Below are 20,029 nucleotides of genomic sequence, written 5' to 3'. Positions count from 1 at the left end.
TGGATTGATCACAGGTGGAACTGATTGAGATGTAAGCAGACAAAAGACTGGTCAGATGAGATGCAAACAAAAAGAAACAGTAACAGCTACAACAAACAGTAATAGCTACAAATTCAAAATATTGTTTAAAATCATGTCACAGCACAATGGAGTAATCATGAGCATGTTTATTCTGCATCCCCCTGGGCTTGAACTCTTGTTGAGCTGCCTGCCATGTGAGAAGACATAGATGGTTTCACACTGACCTAAACATCACAATCACATGGGTTGCATGTACATGTCACAGGTGCGTGTACTGGAGGATTTCAGCGGTTTCCACAAAATGTTTGTTAAAACAAAGGCACAAAGAGGGGCAAAAACCAAAGACTAAACAATAAAACCAAGGATACACTCAACAAGTGGAGAACAAAAGACAAAGCTTACCAGCTTACAGACTTAAGTTGGCACAGGACAACTCACAGCTACAGCGTATAATGAACAGACAAAGAACAAGAGGGGACCTACATGTAGATTTCAAAATACTGTCTGGAATTTTTTTTGGATTAAATTCAGAAAAATGTCACACTACATCTACTGTACCATGTCATGATTTTTTTTCATGATCATTGGATATTTATTTAGTGAGTATTTGTAGTACCTGCATAAAGTATTGTTTACAGTAAAACATTTTGATGTGCAGTGGGCTCCATTTTTGATATCTCAAAAATCTGTGAAGATCGTTGGTGGAAAGTCTGAAGATGCTACGTAGCAATCGAGGTGCCAATAGACCAAAAATGTGGGAGGAGTAGGTTTTGATAGGTTTTACAATTTTTGAGAAAAACAACATGATAGACTTCATAATTCCTGCCAGCTCCATTTATATGGAAGGTTCTACTCACTTTGGCCTATGTTTTGGTGGTATTTGCAAAGTGATAGCACGTAAGGCTGATTTGTTATGATTTTTTTATGTTTTAAAATGTAGATGGTTGCTGATGCGTCACCATCAGGACTATTGGCCCACAATGCCAGTTGAGGACTTCTGGCACAGGACTGGACCTGTGTGCAAAGTTTGGTTTGAAAGTTTTTCATGCATGTGAAGTCAGACTCCTAGGAAGAAGAAGAAGAAGAAGAAGAAGAATATTTGGAAATATGATCATATACTGTAGGGGCCTAACAATTACAGAACCTTGAGGGTCATTTATTAGCCACACGGTAGTTGGCTGTAGCTCAGTTGGTAGAGCGGGTCGTTCAATGATCGAAGGGTCAGTGGTTCGAATCCCAGCTCCGACTGTCCACATGTCAAAGTGTCCTTGAGCAAGACACCTAACCCCAAATTGCTCCCAATGAGCAGGTTAGCACCTTGCATGGCAGCTGCCGCCATTGATGGTTGAATGAGAGGCTATTGTAAAGTGCTTTGAGTGCTGCTAAGGTGGAAAAGCGCTATATAAGTGCAGTCCATTCACCATTTACCATTAGTGACACACACACACACACACACACACACACACGTGTGAATGAGCGGCTACACACACACACACTACACACATGCATCTGCGTATTTGTCCTCTGCATTTCTCCCATCCAAGCCGTCCTCCTCCAGGAGCAGTGGGCAGCCATCGTTCATGGTGCCCGGGGACCAAGTCCAAGAGCTCAGTCCAGGCCGTGGTCAGGGACCGGCATGAAAGGCATCTGTAGCCTACTTCTGCATGTTTTTCATGTTGGGGGTTGTATGTGGAGTGAACCTGAGTGAGCATTGAGAGAACATGCAAACTCCACATAGAAAGGCCCGGGAGATGGCCCATGTGGGAATTGAACCTAGGACCTTCTTGCTGTGAGGTAACAGTGTAATGCACAGAGTCACTGTGCCACCTATGAGCAATTTGGGGTTCAGTGCCTTGCTCAAGGACACTTTGGCACGCTGCTGGGAGCTGGGATCGATCCCCAGCCGGCAAGGACTTTTGATGCTAAATAAACTATTTCTTTAAGAATGTGTTTAAGAGGGAATGGTATAGAAAGTTTGAGGGGGAAAACATTATACGGCATTGATATGATTTAATTGTAGCTCATGTCATTAAGTTTATTACTATAGAACTAACATGGTTGGATGGGATACTTTACAGATTATTTCTAGGTCAAATGGCCATGGAGATCATTTTTAAACCATATTATGATATATATATTGGAGATCATTTTTAAACCATATAATATAGTTGGAGATCATTTAAATAACATGTTAAATCCAAACTTGGACCATGCACATTTTCATACTTTCTGACATGTTTCAGGCCATACTCTTATTTTGAAAAGAAATCAGCGAAAAAGTTGCTTCACTTGGAGAGGGAGGCTAAAGTGTGTAACACTCGTCCTTGTACCATATAACACCCAGAAACAAACCGTAGCTGCCTAAAGTTCCACTTGTAACAACGTCGATGGGTTTAGCTAAAATCAATCAAAAAGTGAATGTTTTCGATATAATACCATCTAAGAAATACAGTTAGTTATATTGGACTCACCTTTACAAATTTAAGTTGTAAAAAGTGGTATGCATGTGAACAAGTCCCTACTCCAGAGGTGCAAACAGATCACAGGTGAAAAAGGTGACAAACATACAAACTCATACATAGACTGATCAAACAAATGACCTATTTTGGATTAAAAACGGCTGTTTTCACCTAAAGGTGACAAGTCTGCACCCCTGCTACCCACAAGAGCCAATGGGACCGGGCTGTACCGCGTGGAAGAGCAGAAGTTTTCAGACACACACCCTCTGTCATCACACCAGCCTACCCCAGAGAGGAGCAGAAGTTTTCAGACACACACCCTCTGTCATCACACCAGCCTACCCCAGAGAGGAGCAGAAGTTTTCAGACACACACCCTCTGTCATCACACCAGCCTACCCCAGAGAGGAGCAGAAGTTTTCAGACACACACCCTCTGTCACCACACCAGCCTACCCCAGAGAGGAGCAGAAGTTTTCAGACACACACCCTCTGTCATCACACCAGCCTACCCCAGAGAGGAGCAGAAGTTTTCAGACACACACCCTCTGTCATCACACCAGCCTACCCCAGAGAGGAGCAGAAGTTTTCAGACACACACCCTCTGTCATCACACCAGCCTACCCCAGAGAGGAGCAGAAGTTTTCAGACACACACCCTCTGTCACCACACCAGCCTACCCCAGAGAGGAGCAGAAGTTTTCAGACACACACCCTCTGTCATCACACCAGCCTACCCCAGAGAGGAGCAGAAGTTTTCAGACACACACCCTCTGTCACCACACAGGAGTCCTCGGCTGTCCCAGACACAGAGGTGTGGAGGACGCGGATTCAGACTCAGACATAAACGACAGACAGGCTGTGTGCTTTTCCAACTACTTTGGCACGTTTAGTTTGCTAGCTTCCATTCGGATCCAGGCTGACCAGTAAACGGACTGTCAACTACCGCAGGTGGTCACTTATTTGGTATGCTTTAGTTCGCTTTATTTGGTATGCTTTAGTTCGCTTTATTTGGTATGCTTTAGTTCGCTTTATTTGGTATGCTTTAGTTCGCTTTGAAGGGTTAGGGTTATTTGGTGCTTTAGTTCGCTTTGAAGGGTTAGGGTTATTTGGTGCTAGTTCGCTTTGAAGGGTTAGGGTTATTTGGTGCTAGTTCGCTTTGAAGGGTTAGGGTTATTTGGTGCTTTAGTTCGCTTTGAAGGGTTAGGGTTATTTGGTGCTAGTTCGCTTTGAAGGGTTAGGGTTATTTGGTGCTAGTTCGCTTTGAAGGGTTAGGGTTATTTGGTGCTTTAGTTCGCTTTGAAGGGTTAGGGTTATTTGGTGCTTTAGTTCGCTTTGAAGGGTTAGGGTTATTTGGTGCTAGTTCGCTTTGAAGGGTTAGGGTTATTTGGTATGCTTTAGTTCGCTTTGAAGGGTTAGGGTTATTTGGTGCTAGTTCGCTTTGAAGGGTTAGGGTTATTTGGTGCTAGTTCGCTTTGAAGCTGCAGCCTAGCCAACTAGCCACTAGCGTCCGCTACAATACAAACTAAAATGCTTCACTGTGATTTCTGACCTCGACGGACATTGAACAGGCTTGGGACGGCAAGTCAGCGTCTTCTCTTTTGAGTTTTGAGTTTCTTCTTGTCCGCTCAGCCCGTGTTTAGTCCCGGTCCTCTGCAGCGGAGACATGGGGTTACACCCTCTGGAGTTCAGCGAGGTGTACCTGGACAGCCACGTCTTCAGGGACAAGGTCAGAGCGCATGAGTCCGAGCTGGACAAGACCAGCAGGTTCATCAAAGAGCTCTACAAAGATGGCAAGAACCTCATCAACGCTACCAAGCGTAAGTTATTTTAAAAGTTCCGTTGTTTGCTGTGAGTTAGTGTAAAGCAATCTGTTTCAACATGCCCAGGGCGGGATTACAACCCTTGTCTCCCGCTTGAGAGGCGGACGCGCTTACAGTTGCGCCAAAATGACGTATATCCTGGAGGGACTGTCAGCGTTCCTTTGAGGAGTTTCACCTGTTACATGTTTCACTCGGTTACACAAAGCCTAATGCTTGCAAGGACCTGTCAGTGAGCACTAACCAAGAACCCCAAAAACATGTCAAGCCAATGATTATGCTTTGGTTATCCTTGTTTGGTTTATTTTGTGTCTATCTTACTATGTCTACCAGCAGTAGCAATAGGTCCTACATAGTGTTCATCAGCTATTCGCACAACGACAAGGAATAGGGGAAACAATGCTTTCACTGTCAGACCAAGCTGAACAACCAGGTGAGGCGTCGCCCGGTTATTGAGCGGCACCCACAGTAATCCACTTAGGTCACTGAGTAATGATACTGAAGTCACAGTCCTACTACAGTGAATGATACTGAAGTCACAGTCCTACTACAGTGAATGATATTAGCAAGAATGATTTCCCTGCACTCTGGCATAGTGGTCTGGGTCCATCAGGTGCCTTGACTGCCCTTTGGGGAACTATAGTATCCTAATTGACAACTCCCTGTTGGATGTGCAGCAGCATAACCACCCATGTTATTGATTGTTGAGTGTGATGTATTAAGCAGTTACAGCAGGTCATGACTTGGGTTTATCAATAGGCTAACACAGTCCGGAGGGTTTGTTCTCCCAGCTGAACAGGTACAGAGATTGACTGCTCCTCCCAGGGAAGCCAGTGGAGGGAGATTCTTTCTAAAAATAAAGGCGTGCCCATGTGACATTGTGCAGGCCATTTTGGGAGTTATCAGGAGAACCAGCAGCATGTGCAGCACTGTGCAGCCCTCCGGGGCTCTGACTGTCTGGAACGTGACCTCTCTGGCAGTGTTTCCCCTAGGATGTTTTTTAGGGGGGTTGGTAGGCCCCCCGAAACCACTAGTGTTATGGCGGGGCGGGCGTGTCACAGATACATGGGGTCAACAGTGTCGTCATAGACGCGCACAGTAAGGCGTTTACCTGGGCTTTCTCTACACTGAGCTGAAAGGAAATGAGTGCACATAACTTTGGTAAATAAATATTAACAATTTCCAACATACAAAAACATATTACTGGACAAAATAACATTTCCTGCACAAAATGCGTGTGAATGCTGAACAGCTGAAAATAAATCGCAAAAGCATTGCTGAGAATGCATAACGTTGCATGTGAACTAATGTGAACAAATGTGAACTAACTTGAATGTTAGTGATCTAAAAGTCTGCTACTTTTGGCTTTTTGGGTCTTTCAGGAGAGGTGGGGGGGCAAGGCAATGGTAGGGAAAACACTGTCCCTGGATTGTCAAAGTCAGCTTTAATTGTCACATACTACATCATACAGGTACAGCGAGTAGTGAAATGTTCTTCCGTGAGCTCCTACTGTAGATTGTGCACACAATAAGCGTAATAGAGAGGTAAAAAAGTATAATTGGAAACGATGTTAAATACATGATCCAAAGTATACACTTATACATGAAGGGATGGGGTGCTGGCGGAGTAGGTGAGGATGTGTGCAGGATTCATTCATCATGTCGAGGCCACTGGGGCAACTCGGCCTTCAGATGACACCTCTCCTGGTCCAGCAGGCCAGAGCACAGTTCAGTGCGTTGGGCTACATAGGAAAGAAGTATGGGAATATTTATTTATTTATTTATTAGGGATTTTGGGGACCAATATCGATCAACGATGTTGTTCTCACCAGTCAACCACCGTCTGTGATGTTGCCCAGTTTAGCTCGGGACAACCTCTTAACCTCCTGTGCAGCAGGCTAGACATAGCTGCACATGGTAGGGGAATACAACAAACACGTGTACTGTATTTACAGTAGACACTCTCAAGATGAACAAAAGAGATCATAAAAAATAAACCTTAAGTACTGAGCTTTATTTTATACTCATATTGTAAAATGCATAAAAGTGTTTTCTTTAATAATGATGCATTGGCACAATAAATTGGTTCACAAACAATACTTTTTGCCCCCCAAAATCAAATCAAGAATTACAAATACTCACAAAGTACTCTTATTGTCAGTACTTTGTGGTTCCTCCCATCACCGTAACAGAAAGTAGTCTCCTTCTGTAGTTTCATACAAGGTTATGGGATTTCTTGAGCGGGGGGGCTCAACTATTCCTCCATGCAGTTCTAGTTCCTTCAGATTTTTCACAAATATTTTATTCTTGGATTGATGTCTTTGGTAAGGTAATAAGGTTTATTGCCATCTGGAGACTGAGATTCAGGTCTGGAGACTGAGATTCAGGTCTGGAGACTGAGATTCAGGTCTTCAGGTCTGGAGACAGATTCAGGTCTGGAGACAGATTCAGGTCTGGAGACAGATTCAGGTCTGGAGACAGATTCAGGTCTGGAGACTGAGATTCAGGTCTGGAGACTGAGATTCAGGTCTGGAGACTGAGATTCAGGTCTGGAGACTGAGATTCAGGACAACCATTTTCTTAGTTTCTCTGGATGGATGTTTGGCATTGCTGTCCTGTTGGAAGGTCTGCGGCCCAAGGTGTAGCTTCCTGGCAGAGGGAACAAGGATTTTGGACAAAATGTCTTGGTGAGTTCATGGTTCCATGTAAGGACCCCATGGCTTGTGGATGCAAAACAACCCAAAGCATTAAAGCTCTACCACCATGTTTCACCGTAGGCATTAGGTGCTTTTCAACATTACTTGCAAACATAACGCTGATGAGTATGTACAAGACCTGGTTCCACCTGTAGTTCACATGTAATCTGACCACAAGACCTGGTTCCACCTGTAGTTCACAAGACCTGGTTCCACCTGTAGTTCACAAGACCTGGTTCCACCTGTAGTTCACAAGACCTGGTTCCACCTGTAGTTCACATGCAGTCTGGCTCATTCAAGATGTCTTCAGAAGAGGCTTCTTTCTTGTAACTGCCATAAAGGTCATTATCCTGTAGGCGTCATTCATTGCAGTGTTCCCCCTACCCCCTACAATTACAGTGTTCCCTCCGTCCCCCGCCCCCCAACGGGCCCTGCGACAACACTAGTAGTTTCTGAATATAGGCCTAACTCCATACTTGTAGCCTATACTATAGGCCTAACTCCATACTTGTAGCCTATACTATAGGCCTAACTCCATACTTGTAGCCTATACTATAGGCCTAACTCCATACTTGTAGCCTATACTATAGGCCTAACTCCATACTTGTAGCCTATACTATAGGCCTAACTCCATACTTGTAGCCTATACTATAGGCCTAACTCCATACTTGTAGCCTATACTTCATACTGTTTTTTTTGTTCATCTTTATCAAAGGTGTGAATGAAAAAGGAGTCTCCTGTAGGCCAGACCAGGTGGCAGGTCTGTGGTGTGTAGGTAGACCAGGTCTGTAGGCCAGACCAGGTGGCAGGTCTGTGGTGTGTAGGTAGACCAGGTCTGTAGGCCAGACCAGGTGGCAGGTCTGTGGTGTGTAGGTAGGCCAGGGGCCTCATTTATCATTGTGGATACACCCTTTTTCATTTACACCTGATTTTTGTACTAGTTTTGTGTAGTACAAAAATCAGGTGTAAATCAAAAAGGGTGTATCCACAATGATAAATGAGGCCCCAGGTCTGTGGTGTGTAGGTAGACCAGGTCTGTGGTGTGTAGGTAGACCAGGTGTGTAGGTAGACCAGGTGTGTAGGTAGACCAGGTCTGTGGTGTGTAGGTAGACCAGGTGTGTAGGTAGACCAGGTCTGTGGTGTGTAGGTAGACCAGGTCTGTGGTGTGTAGGTAGACCAGGTGTGTAGGTAGACCAGGTCTGTGGTGTGTAGGTAGACCAGGTCTGTGGTGTGTAGGTAGACCAGGTGTGTAGGTAGACCAGGTCTGTAGGTAGACCAGGTCTGTGGTGTGTAGGTAGACCAGGTCTGTGGTGTGTAGGTAGACCAGGTGTGTAGGTAGACCAGGTGTGTAGGTAGACCAGGTGTGTAGGTAGACCAGGTCTGTGGTGTGTAGGTAGACCAGGTGTGTAGGTAGACCAGGTGTGTAGGTAGACCAGGTCTGTGGTGTGTAGGTAGACCAGGTCTGTGGTCTGTAGGTAGACCAGGTCTGTGGTGTGTAGGTAGACCAGGTGTGTAGGTAGACCAGGTGTGTAGGTAGACCAGGTGTGTAGGTAGACCAGGTCTGTGGTGTGTAGGTAGACCAGGTGTGTAGGTAGACCAGGTGTGTAGGTAGACCAGGTCTGTGGTGTGTAGGTAGACCAGGTCTGTGGTGTGTAGGTAGACCAGGTGTGTAGGTAGACCAGGTGTGTAGGTAGACCAGGTCTGTGGTCTGTAGGTAGACCAGGCCTGTGGTGTGTAGGTAGACCAGGTGTGTAGGTAGACCAGGTCTGTGGTGTGTAGGTAGACCAGGTGTGTAGGTAGACCAGGTCTGTGGTGTGTAGGTAGACCAGGTGTGTAGGTAGACCAGGTCTGTGGTCTATAGGTAGACCAGGTCTGTGGTGTGTAGGTAGACCAGGTGTGTAGGTAGACCAGGTCTGTGGTCTGTAGGTAGACCAGGTCTGTGGTGTGTAGGTAGACCAGGTGTGTAGGTAGACCAGGTCTGTGGTCTATAGGTAGACCAGGTGTGTAGGTAGACCAGGTCTGTGGTGTGTAGGTAGACCAGGTCTGTGGTGTGTAGGTAGACCAGGTGTGTAGGTAGACCAGGTGTGTAGGTAGACCAGGTCTGTGGTGTGTAGGTAGACCAGGTGTGTAGGTAGACCAGGTCTGTGGTCTGTAGGTAGACCAGGTCTGTGGTGTGTAGGTAGACCAGGTGTGTAGGTAGACCAGGTCTGTGGTCTATAGGTAGACCAGGTGTGTAGGTAGACCAGGTCTGGGGTGTGTAGGTAGACCAGGTCTGTGGTGTGTAGGTAGACCAGGTGTGTGGTGTGTAGGTAGACCAGGTGTGTAGGTAGACCAGGTCTGTGGTGTGTAGGTAGACCAGGTGTGTAGGTAGACCAGGTGTGTAGGTAGACCAGGTCTGTGGTCTATAGGTAGACCAGGTGTGTAGGTAGACCAGGTGTGTGGTCTGTAGGTAGACCAGGTCTGTGGTGTGTAGGTAGACCAGGTGTGTAGGTAGACCAGGTGTGTAGGTAGACCAGGTCTGTGGTCTATAGGTAGACCAGGTGTGTAGTAGGGCTGGGACTTTTGCCCCAAAATCATATTCGAAGTTCGTTTATTTATTAATAATAATATTCGAATATATTCGAATTATTATTAATAATATTTTTACCATTAAATTCTTACAGAAAGACCTACCTAGGTATTAAAATAAAGTTGTGCACATTCTGTCCACTAGTGGGCATTGTATCATAGGCAATATCGATAAGCAATGATGTTTTCAGAAGCAAATACAACACACAATGTCAACAACCGTTCTTTTAATTTATGTCAGACCCTGGCTTGAACAGTAGGTTTTCACTGTTTGACAAAAAAAAATAAGCCAGTCAGGCTAGGTACTGAAAGACAAATAAAAGATAAATAAAGGTAGTAGAATGTATATCCCATTAATCAAACATGTAGCCTAGGCTAAATCAGAACTTGCCATTATGGGCTATCTGGCTGCAGTATGTAAGACTCAACAACCCTCGTCAACCAGTGTTTACCCACCGAGCTCTTCACGGACGGACCCCGGCCTACATCTCAGAACTTTTACACTCTCACTCTCTTTATTACTGTAAAGCACTCTGCCTCCGTGCTGTGAAGAGCGCTATATAAATAAAGCTTACTTACTTACTCCACGAAAACATGTTTAGTATGCGAGATAAATGTAGCATGCTTCACGAGTCATCCAGTGAAAGCGACGGGCTCCGGCTCGCATACGATTCATGTTAAACTTACAACAATATTGAGCTAGCCAGGCATTTGAGTTGGTCATCCAACAGGCTCGATCCTCACCTTTCTGTATAATCCGAAATGTGAAATGGCTGTGATAATATTAATAGTCCACAAAATGTTCTTCCTTTGCCTCATTTAGCACCAGCTGCAACACTCTCCTCCAAATTCATTATCTCCGTTAGCAAGGCTAACTTTGCACTCGGTAGCTTGTGCTTGGGTTGGTGCTTGTGCAGTGGAGGGGTTCTTTTGGGAGAGTTAGCCGTTGGATTGTTATGCTTAAATTATCCTAGCCAGCTAGTTCCCAAGCTTGTTTGATAACGTTCTTTGATTCAGACATAACGTAGGCTGCCTGGTACAGTCCACTGATAACGTAGGCTGCCTGGTACAGTCCACTGACCAGTTGCTGGTTAGCTGAGAGGCAGGATCCCAGCCGACCGTTGCTTCCCCCCAACCCGCAACGGAGGGTTATCAGCTGGGCTGGGACTCCGCCTCTCATCGCTAACCAGCAACTGAGACCATTGAGCTAAAGGTGGTTAGCTAGCTCGATCGTAAATTACTCAAACTGAATAAATATGACACCAATAAGCACACCGGTGCCAATAGTTAGCTTAATCTTGATATAACTAAGACATCTGCTAAAAAAAATAATTTTTCCACCGACAGATTTAGCTACAATGTTTCAGCCCACCTCCGTCCTAATAGCAGAGTTGTATTAGCTTCCTCGCACTAGTCATCACTTACACCACCTCCCAGGGTGGTGTAAATATTTAGTTGTTACTAGGAACTAGTCGTGAGTGGTGCAACCCATTTAAATTTAGTAGTGACTAAATCTGGAATTAGTCAACACTTAGTGCTATGACTAGGCCTAGTCACCACTTAGTAATGACTGGTGCAACCGGCTCCAGGTGTCCAATAGCCTTGCTAATGAGCTCGCGATTGCAACTTCACCAGGCGTGAAAAACCCTCTGAATCAAAAGCAACGTTTGCTAGCCAACACATTTACAAAAAATTATGCCTATAACAGGTTCGAATATTAAGGGCTGCCTAATATTCGTTCGAATACCAGTATTTCTGTCAATATTCGAATTATATTCGAATCCCGAAGTTCGGACTCCCAGCCCTAGTGTGTAGGTAGACCAGGTCTGTGGTGTGTAGGTAGACCAGGTCTGTGGTGTGTAGGTAGACCAGGTGTGTGGTGTGTAGGTAGACCAGGTGTGTAGGTAGACCAGGTCTGTGGTGTGTAGGTAGACCAGGTGTGTAGGTAGACCAGGTCTGTGGTCTATAGGTAGACCAGGTGTGTAGGTAGACCAGGTGTGTGGTCTGTAGGTTGGCCCTCTGCCTTAAGAAGTGAAATAATATGGTGTTAAAGGGTCCACTTTTTCATTGTTTTTGCATACGTTTGAGTCTCTGATGGGCCTATTAACACACAAAGTATGAATTGAAACAACCCAGTAATTTTGTCGTGGTCAGCCGAAATTACAACATTCGAAAAAAAGTCAGTGCCTGTAAGCCATTTAAATCTCCCGTGTCACTTTACGTCACAATCGGGGACCCCGCTAGCTAGCATAATGTCTTCGCAAGGAAAATGCTCTGTTCTTGGATGTACTAAGCAGCACAGATTGTCTCCCAAGCTCAAAGGACAGCAGAGCCGAGTGGATAAATGTTATTTTTGATGGCAACGTTCCCGCTGAAATTGGCAAAACACTGGCAGTGTGTGCTAGCCATTTTTTACCCGATTGCTTTTCCAACCTGGGTCAGTACAATGCAGGATTTTCAGATAAACTCTTTCTGAATGATCAAGCAACCATGACAAATTTGCTGCTCTCCAGAAATGGAAATTATGCAGAAACTGTAAGTAATTATGCTGTGTGTTTGTTTGCATATAGTACTAACGCTAGCTAGCTAACACGAACAAACTCCCCTTTTGCCTCAATCCGGATGCTCGTCTCATTATATGTAAGAGGAGTCTCTCATAGCCAGTCCCATCTCCACACTTGGTTTACGCTGTGCCAGCGCCGGAGACAGGTCTGGCTGGACATATTACCATTCTGCAATAGGGGGGGAAAAACGCAGTATTTCTTTAAACCAATCACAGTCGTCTTGGGCGGAGTCAGCCCCGGACGCAGTGACGGTGCTCTTGCAAAATAGTCTGGATCGAATCTGATTGGTGCCGAGAGAATCTTTCAGCCCGAATCAGATTAATTTGCGTCGCCAGTCTCGCCACTGATTGGGCAGTGTGACAACGAATGACAAGGTTTATTGCCAAAACCTACATCCGTTGAGTCAGACTAATGTTAGAGTAACTTTAGTGGAATTAAATTGGTAGACTTCTAGTTCATGGAGCGGTCATTAAAAATGATCAGATGTTCAGAAGTGGATCATGTGCATCATGGGACTCCCCTCAGACAGGGCGAAGGCTGTACGTTATAAAAAAAGCATGTTGATTTATGCCACGAAAAATCCTCCCCCTGCTTGGCTCTGTACAGGGTTCGAAATTAATACCCGCCAAGCGCCAAATGCGGGTATATTTTTTTTTTGGCGTGAATGTTTTGGAAGCCACCCGGCACTTTGTTTTTTTGCAACAAAATATCAGCATTAATGGTTCAGTGCTTAACAGAATATCAGCCTCTGTGGATCAGAGCACGGACAACGTTTTTGCAATATATCTGCATTGAGATCAGCCTGGGAGGCTCATACAGCACAGTGAGATCAGCCTGGGAGGCTCATACAGCGCAGTGAGATCAGCCTGGGAGGCTCATACAGCGCAGTGAGATCAGCCTGGGAGGCTCATACAGCACAGTGAGATCAGCCTGGGAGGCTCATACAACACAGTGAGATCAGCCTGGGAGGCTCATACAGCACAGTGAGATCAGCCTGGGAGGCTCATACAGCACAGTGAGTGGATCTGCTTGTTGTTCTGCATTGAACGAAATGAGCTGTAAAATGATTTGGGGCCCATCTCTGGCCTGCAAGGTAAAGTTACTAGGCTACCAATTGGCTAACATTTCTGTTGGTGAACCAACATACGTAGGCTATTCACAGTAAGCAAACTTATTGTAATCTAAAGCTATGCTATGTTAGCTGACTATGCTACATTGGCTGTCTCGTGACTAGCTACTGTTAGCTAGATAATGTAGCTAACCATACTGTGCCAGACAGCCAAAACAAGTGTCACATATATTTGACATTGCTGGCTAGAATAACCAGTGTTGTGAAATACGTTTTAACAACTGGTCAGTTGATATGTTGCACAGCCATCGAGCAGGACAATATCATTAGGGCTAGGTCAGGTAGCTAGCAAAGTCAGCTTGCCCAGCTGGTATGGTTATAGGCTCATTCCTATGGGATAGCTTAGTAGTTGGTTATTTAACAATGGGTTGACTCCTCACTAGATCAATATTTTCAGTGGGGGACAGAACTACACCACCACCTGTGCTGTGGAACTGTGGCACCAGGAATCTGCTCTGACCACTGTTTTTATTCACCACCATATGTTATTATGTAGATTAAATGTACTCTATGTCTACGCGACATGTTATTTTTTGTCTGGTAAAAAAAAAGGTTTGGCGGGTAAAAATTTTCATCTACCAGACTGGCTGGTGAGCTAAAAAGTTTATTTCGACCTCTGGCTCTGTAGCAATATCGCAATATTGTAATGTGATGTATTTATTAGTAGCCTATAGCCTGTGTGTGTTGGGGGCCTGGACATTGTAATGTGATGTATTTATTAGTAGCCTATAGCCTGTGTGTGTTGGGGGCCTGGACATTGTAATGTGATGTATTTATTAGTAGCCTATAGCCTGTGTGTGTTGGGGGCCTGGACATTGACAGCCGCAGTGATGTTGTCTGTGTTGCTTCCCTGGTTCCATGGTAATAATGTTACACTTCTTCTTTGGCCAGCGGATTAGCTTAACGCTAGCGAGATGACACCAGCAGAACAGTGTCAATATTGCTCCGTACCCAACGTTGGTCAGTTGTTGAGGAATAATAAAGCATTATGGAACGAGAAGTAGTGGGATGTCATGGATATGGCCACGGCTAGCGGGAGTGGTTAGGCACGACGTTACACCCCTCTAGCCGTGGCGATATCCGTGACATCACACGGCTTCCAGTTCCATAATGCTTTTATACAACAGTTGCCACATTTATCCCCCAATATTTCAAAAAGAAAGACAATACGAACTTTAAAATGTACTTTTAATGGAACTATTTGTTAATCATTTGCGGATACTTCCGCTGAAAAAGGGAACGTTGCCAGGCAACGACAATGCTACAGCACATCTTTGTAAACATTGATCTGGACGTTGCCACGGCTACTAAGAAGAGGTGGATTGATATTAAAAGATGTGCGAACATTCCATGTTAGCGTGGGGATATCGTGGTTATCAGGTTAGCGTGGGGATATCGTGGTTATCATGTTAGCGTGGGGATATCGTGGTTATCATGTTAGCGTGGGGATATCGTGGTTATCATGTTAGCGTGGGGATATCGTGGTTATCATGTTAGCGTGGGGATATCGTGGTTATCATGTTAGCGTGGGGATATCGTGGTTATCAGGTTAGCGTGGGGATATCGTGGTTATCAGGTTAGCGTGGGGATATCGTGGTTATCAGGTTAGCGTGGGGATATCGTGGTTATCATGTTAGCGTGGGGATATCGTGGTTATCAGGTTAGCGTGGGGATATCGTGGTTATCAGGTTAGCGTGGGGATATCGTGGTTATCAGGTTAGCGTGGGGATATCGTGGTTATCATGTTAGCGTGGGGATATCGTGGTTATCATGTTAGCGTGGGGATATCGTGGTTATCAGGTTAGCGTGGGGATATCGTGGTTATCAGGTTAGCGTGGGGATATCGTGGTTATCAGGTTAGCGTGGGGATATCGTGGTTATCATGTTAGCGTGGGGATATCGTGGTTATCAGGTTAGCGTGGGGATATCGTGGTTATCAGGTTAGCGTGGGGATATCGTGGTTATCAGGTTAGCGTGGGGATATCGTGGTTATCAGGTTAGCGTGGGGATATCGTGGTTATCAGGTTAGCGTGGGGATATCGTGGTTATCAGGTTAGCGTGGGGATATCGTGGTTATCATGTTAGCGTGGGGATATCGTGGTTATCAGGTTAGCGTGGGGATATCGTGGTTATCAGGTTAGCGTGGGGATATCGTGGTTATCAGGTTAGCGTGGGGATATCGTGGTTATCAGGTTAGCGTGGGGATATCGTGTTTATCAGGTTAGCGTGGGGATATCGTGTTTATCAGGTTAGCGTGGGGATATCGTGGTTATCAGGTTAGCGTGGGGATATCGTGGTTATCAGGTTAGCGTGGGGATATCGTGGTTATCAGGTTAGCGTGGGTATATCGTGGTTATCAGGTTAGCGTGGGGATATCGTGGTTATCAGGTTAGCGTGGGGATATCGTGGTTATCAGGTTATCACCACGGCTGGAATGCAAACTGACCAATAGAGACAATGGACCGGATCTATATCGATGTATAATTAAGCAATTGACCACTAGAGGCAGTGGGTTACACGGGATTTTACCACAGCTACACAGTTGTTAGGCCCGACGCGATAGCTAGCTGTTATAAAATCACTATAACACACAGTTTCGAGTGGTTTATTGCTCAAGTAGAATGGCGATTGTCTAATCAGAATCAAGTATTTCAGAACGCTGTGTAATGCTATTAAATCTTGGCCTGGCATGAACTGTTTTAGTAGTCTAGTAGGACCAATTCGCAGAGATTCATAGGAACATCAAACGGCGTGTTTTCAAAAGGTACATTTAGCATGATGGTAAATCCTCCTGGAAATACCCACAGATTCTGTGTCGTTGCCTAGAAACACCCACAGATTCTTTGTCGTTGTCTTAACTCCATGCACTCACTGAGTGACAACTACGTTCATCATTCTGTCTTCCATGGCCCAGTACTGGGTTTTCAACCAGGATTCCCAGCTCTTGCCCTTTCCCAGATTTGTAACGCCCCGCCCCTCCCCGTCCACCCTCCACTGGGAGGATGTCCCGCCACGGAGAGGCCTTGGTTTGGGGAGGAAGTGTGCGGGCAGGGCCCCGGGCCGAGGAGCTGCCACAGGGAAGTGGCCACTCCAGGAGGAACCGGCAGAGGATACACCCCTGTTTCAGCAGGGCTTCCTCCATACGACCTCTGCTCTGTCTGGGCCTCCTTTGACCCCTTCCACCCTGGCACTCTGCTAAATACTGCTTATATATTCAAACCACCCTGCCACTCTGCTAAATACTGCTTTATATATTCAAACCACCCTGGTACTCTGCTTATTACTGCTTTATATATTCAAACCACCCTGGTACTCTGCTTAATACTGCTTATATATTCAAACCACCCTGGTACTCTGCTTAATACTGCTTTATATATTCAAACCACCCTGGTACTCTGCTTAATACTGCTTTATATATTCAAACCCCCCTGCCACTCTGCTTAATACTGCTTTATATATTCAAACCACCCTGGCACTGTGGCTTAATACTGCTTTATATATTCAAACCACCCTGGTACTCTGCTTATTACTGCTTTATATATTCAAACCACCCTGCCACTCTGCTTAATACTGCTTTATATATTCAAACCACCCTGGTACTCTGCTTAATACTGCTTATATATTCAAACCACCCTGCCACTCTGGCTTAATACTGCTTTATATATTCAAACCACCCTGGTACTCTGCTTAATACTGCTTATATATTCAAACCACCCTGCCACTCTCCTTAATACTGCTTTATATATTCAAACCACCCTGCCACTCTGCTTAATACTGCTTATATATTCAAACCACCCTGCCACTCTGGCTTAATACTGCTTATATATTCAAACCACCCTGCCACTCTGCTTAATACTGCTTTATATATTCAAACCACCCTGCCACTCTGCTTAATACTGCTTTATATATTCAAACCACCCTGCCACTCTGCTTAATACTGCTTTATATATTCAAACCACCCTGGTACTCTGCTTAATACTGCTTATATATTCAAACCACCCTGCCACTCTGGCTTAATACTGCTTTATATATTCAAACCACCCTGGTACTCTGCTTAATACTGCTTATATATTCAAACCACCCTGCCACTCTCCTTAATACTGCTTTATATATTCAAACCACCCTGCCACTCTGCTTAATACTGCTTATATATTCAAACCACCCTGCCACTCTGGCTTAATACTGCTTATATATTCAAACCACCCTGCCACTCTGCTTAATACTGCTTATATATTCAAACCACCCTGCCACTCTGGCTTAATACTGCTTATATATTCAAACCACCCTGCCACTCTGCTTAATACGGCTTTATATATTCAAACCACCCTGGTACTCTGCTTAATACTGCTTTATATATTCAAACCACCCTGCCACTCTGCTTAATACAGCTTTATATATTCAAACCACCCTGGTACTCTGCTTAATACTGCTTTATATATTCAAACCACCCTGCCACTCTGCTTAATACTGCTTTATATATTCAAACCACCCTGGTACTCTGCTTAATACTGCTTATATATTCAAACCACCCTGCCACTCTCCTTAATACTGCTTTATATATTCAAACCACCCTGCCACTCTGCTTAATACTGCTTATATATTCAAACCACCCTGCCACTCTGGCTTAATACTGCTTATATATTCAAACCACCCTGCCACTCTGCTTAATACGGCTTTATATATTCAAACCACCCTGGTACTCTGCTTAATACGGCTTTATATATTCAAACCACCCTGGTACTCTGCTTAATACTGCTTTATATATTCAAACCACCCTGCCACTCTGCTTAATACAGCTTTATATATTCAAACCACCCTGGTACTCTGCTTAATACTGCTTTATATATTCAAACCACCCTGCCACTCTGCTTAATACTGCTTTATATATTCAAACCACCCTGCCACTCTGCTTAATACTGCTTTATATATTCAAACCACCCTGGTACTCTGCTTAATACTGCTTATATATTCAAACCACCCTGCCACTCTGGCTTAATACTGCTTTATATATTCAAACCACCCTGGTACTCTGCTTAATACTGCTTATATATTCAAACCACCCTGCCACTCTCCTTAATACTGCTTTATATATTCAAACCACCCTGCCACTCTGCTTAATACTGCTTATATATTCAAACCACCCTGCCACTCTGGCTTAATACTGCTTATATATTCAAACCACCCTGCCACTCTGCTTAATACTGCTTTATATATTCAAACCACCCTGCCACTCTGCTTAATACTGCTTTATATATTCAAACCACCCTGGCACTCTGCTTAATACTGCTTTATATATTCAAACCACCCTGGCACTGTGGCTTAATACTGCTTTATATATTCAAACCACCCTGGTACTCTGCTTATTACTGCTTTATATATTCAAACCACCCTGCCACTCTGCTTAATACTGCTTTATATATTCAAACCACCCTGGTACTCTGCTTAATACTGCTTATATATTCAAACCACCCTGCCACTCTGGCTTAATACTGCTTTATATATTCAAACCAACCTGGTACTCTGCTTAATACTGCTTTATGTATTCAAACCACCCTGGCACTCTGCTTAATACTGCTTATATATTCAAACCACCCTGCCACTCTGCTTATTACTGCTTTATATATTCAAACCACCCTGGTACTCTGCTTAATACTGCTTTATATATTCAAACCACCCTGGTACTCTGCTTAATACTGCTTTATATATTCAAACCACCCTGGTACTCTGGCTTAATACTGCTTTATATATTCAAACCACCCTGGTACTCTGCTTAATACTGCTTTATATATTCAAACCACCCTGCCACTCTGACTTAATACTGCTTTATATATTCAAACCAACCTGGTACTCTGCTTAATACTGCTTTATATATTCAAACCACCCTGGTACTCTGCTTAATACTGCTTTATATATTCAAACCACCCTGCCACTCTGACTTAATACTGCTTTATATATTCAAACCACCCTGGTACTCTGCTTAATACTGCTTTATATATTCAAACCACCCTGCCACTCTCCTTAATACTGCTTTATATATTCAAACCACCCTGCCACTCTGCTTAATACTGCTTATATATTCAAACCACCCTGCCACTCTGGCTTAATACTGCTTATATATTCAAACCACCCTGCCACTCTGCTTAATACTGCTTTATATATTCAAACCACCCTGCCACTCTGCTTAATACTGCTTTATATATTCAAACCACCCTGCCACTCTGCTTAATACTGCTTTATATATTCAAACCACCCTGGCACTCTGCTTAATACTGCTTATATATATTCAAACCACCCTGCCACTCTGGCTTAATACTGCTTATATATTCAAACCACCCTGGCACTGTGGCTTAATACTGCTTTATATATTCAAACCACCCTGCCACTCTGCTTAATACTGCTTTATATATTCAAACCACCCTGCCACTCTGCTTAATACTGCTTTATATATTCAAACCACCCTGCCACTCTGCTTAATACTGCTTTATATATTCAAACCACCCTGCCACTCTGCTTAATACTGCTTTATATATTCAAACCACCCTGCCACTCTGGCTTAATACTGCTTTATATATTCAAACCACCCTGCCACTCTGCTTATTACTGCTTATATATTCAAACCACCCTGGTACTCTGCTTAATACTGCTTATATATTCAAACCACCCTGCCACTCTGCTTAATACTGCTTTATATACTCAAACCACCCTGCCACTCTGCTTAATACTGCTTATATATTCAAACCACCCTGCCACTCTGCTTATTACTGCTTATATATTCA

The 20,029-nt window shown here is 44.3% G+C and overlaps 1 protein-coding gene across 1 annotated transcript in view; it reads left to right on the top strand.

The window, feature by feature from the left end:
• Positions 1–4,143: 4,143 nt before the first annotated feature.
• arhgap10 (Rho GTPase activating protein 10) overlaps positions 4,144–20,029 on the top strand; it is a gene marked incomplete at both ends in the record, with an annotated part of 196,527 nt that continues 180,641 nt past the window's right edge. Inside the window, one exon of the mRNA XM_084462248.1 lies at positions 4,144–4,297. Coding sequence (XP_084318374.1) covers positions 4,144–4,297 — 154 coding nt within the window. The remainder of the gene's footprint in view (positions 4,298–20,029) is intronic.

This window comes from Borostomias antarcticus, assembly GCF_949987555.1.
Source record: "Borostomias antarcticus genome assembly, contig: scaffold_102, whole genome shotgun sequence".
Classification (NCBI taxonomy): Eukaryota; Metazoa; Chordata; class Actinopteri; order Stomiiformes; family Stomiidae; genus Borostomias; species Borostomias antarcticus.
The sequence above is the reverse complement of the archived record's forward strand: the minus strand, read 5'-3'. Positions and strand labels throughout refer to the sequence as shown.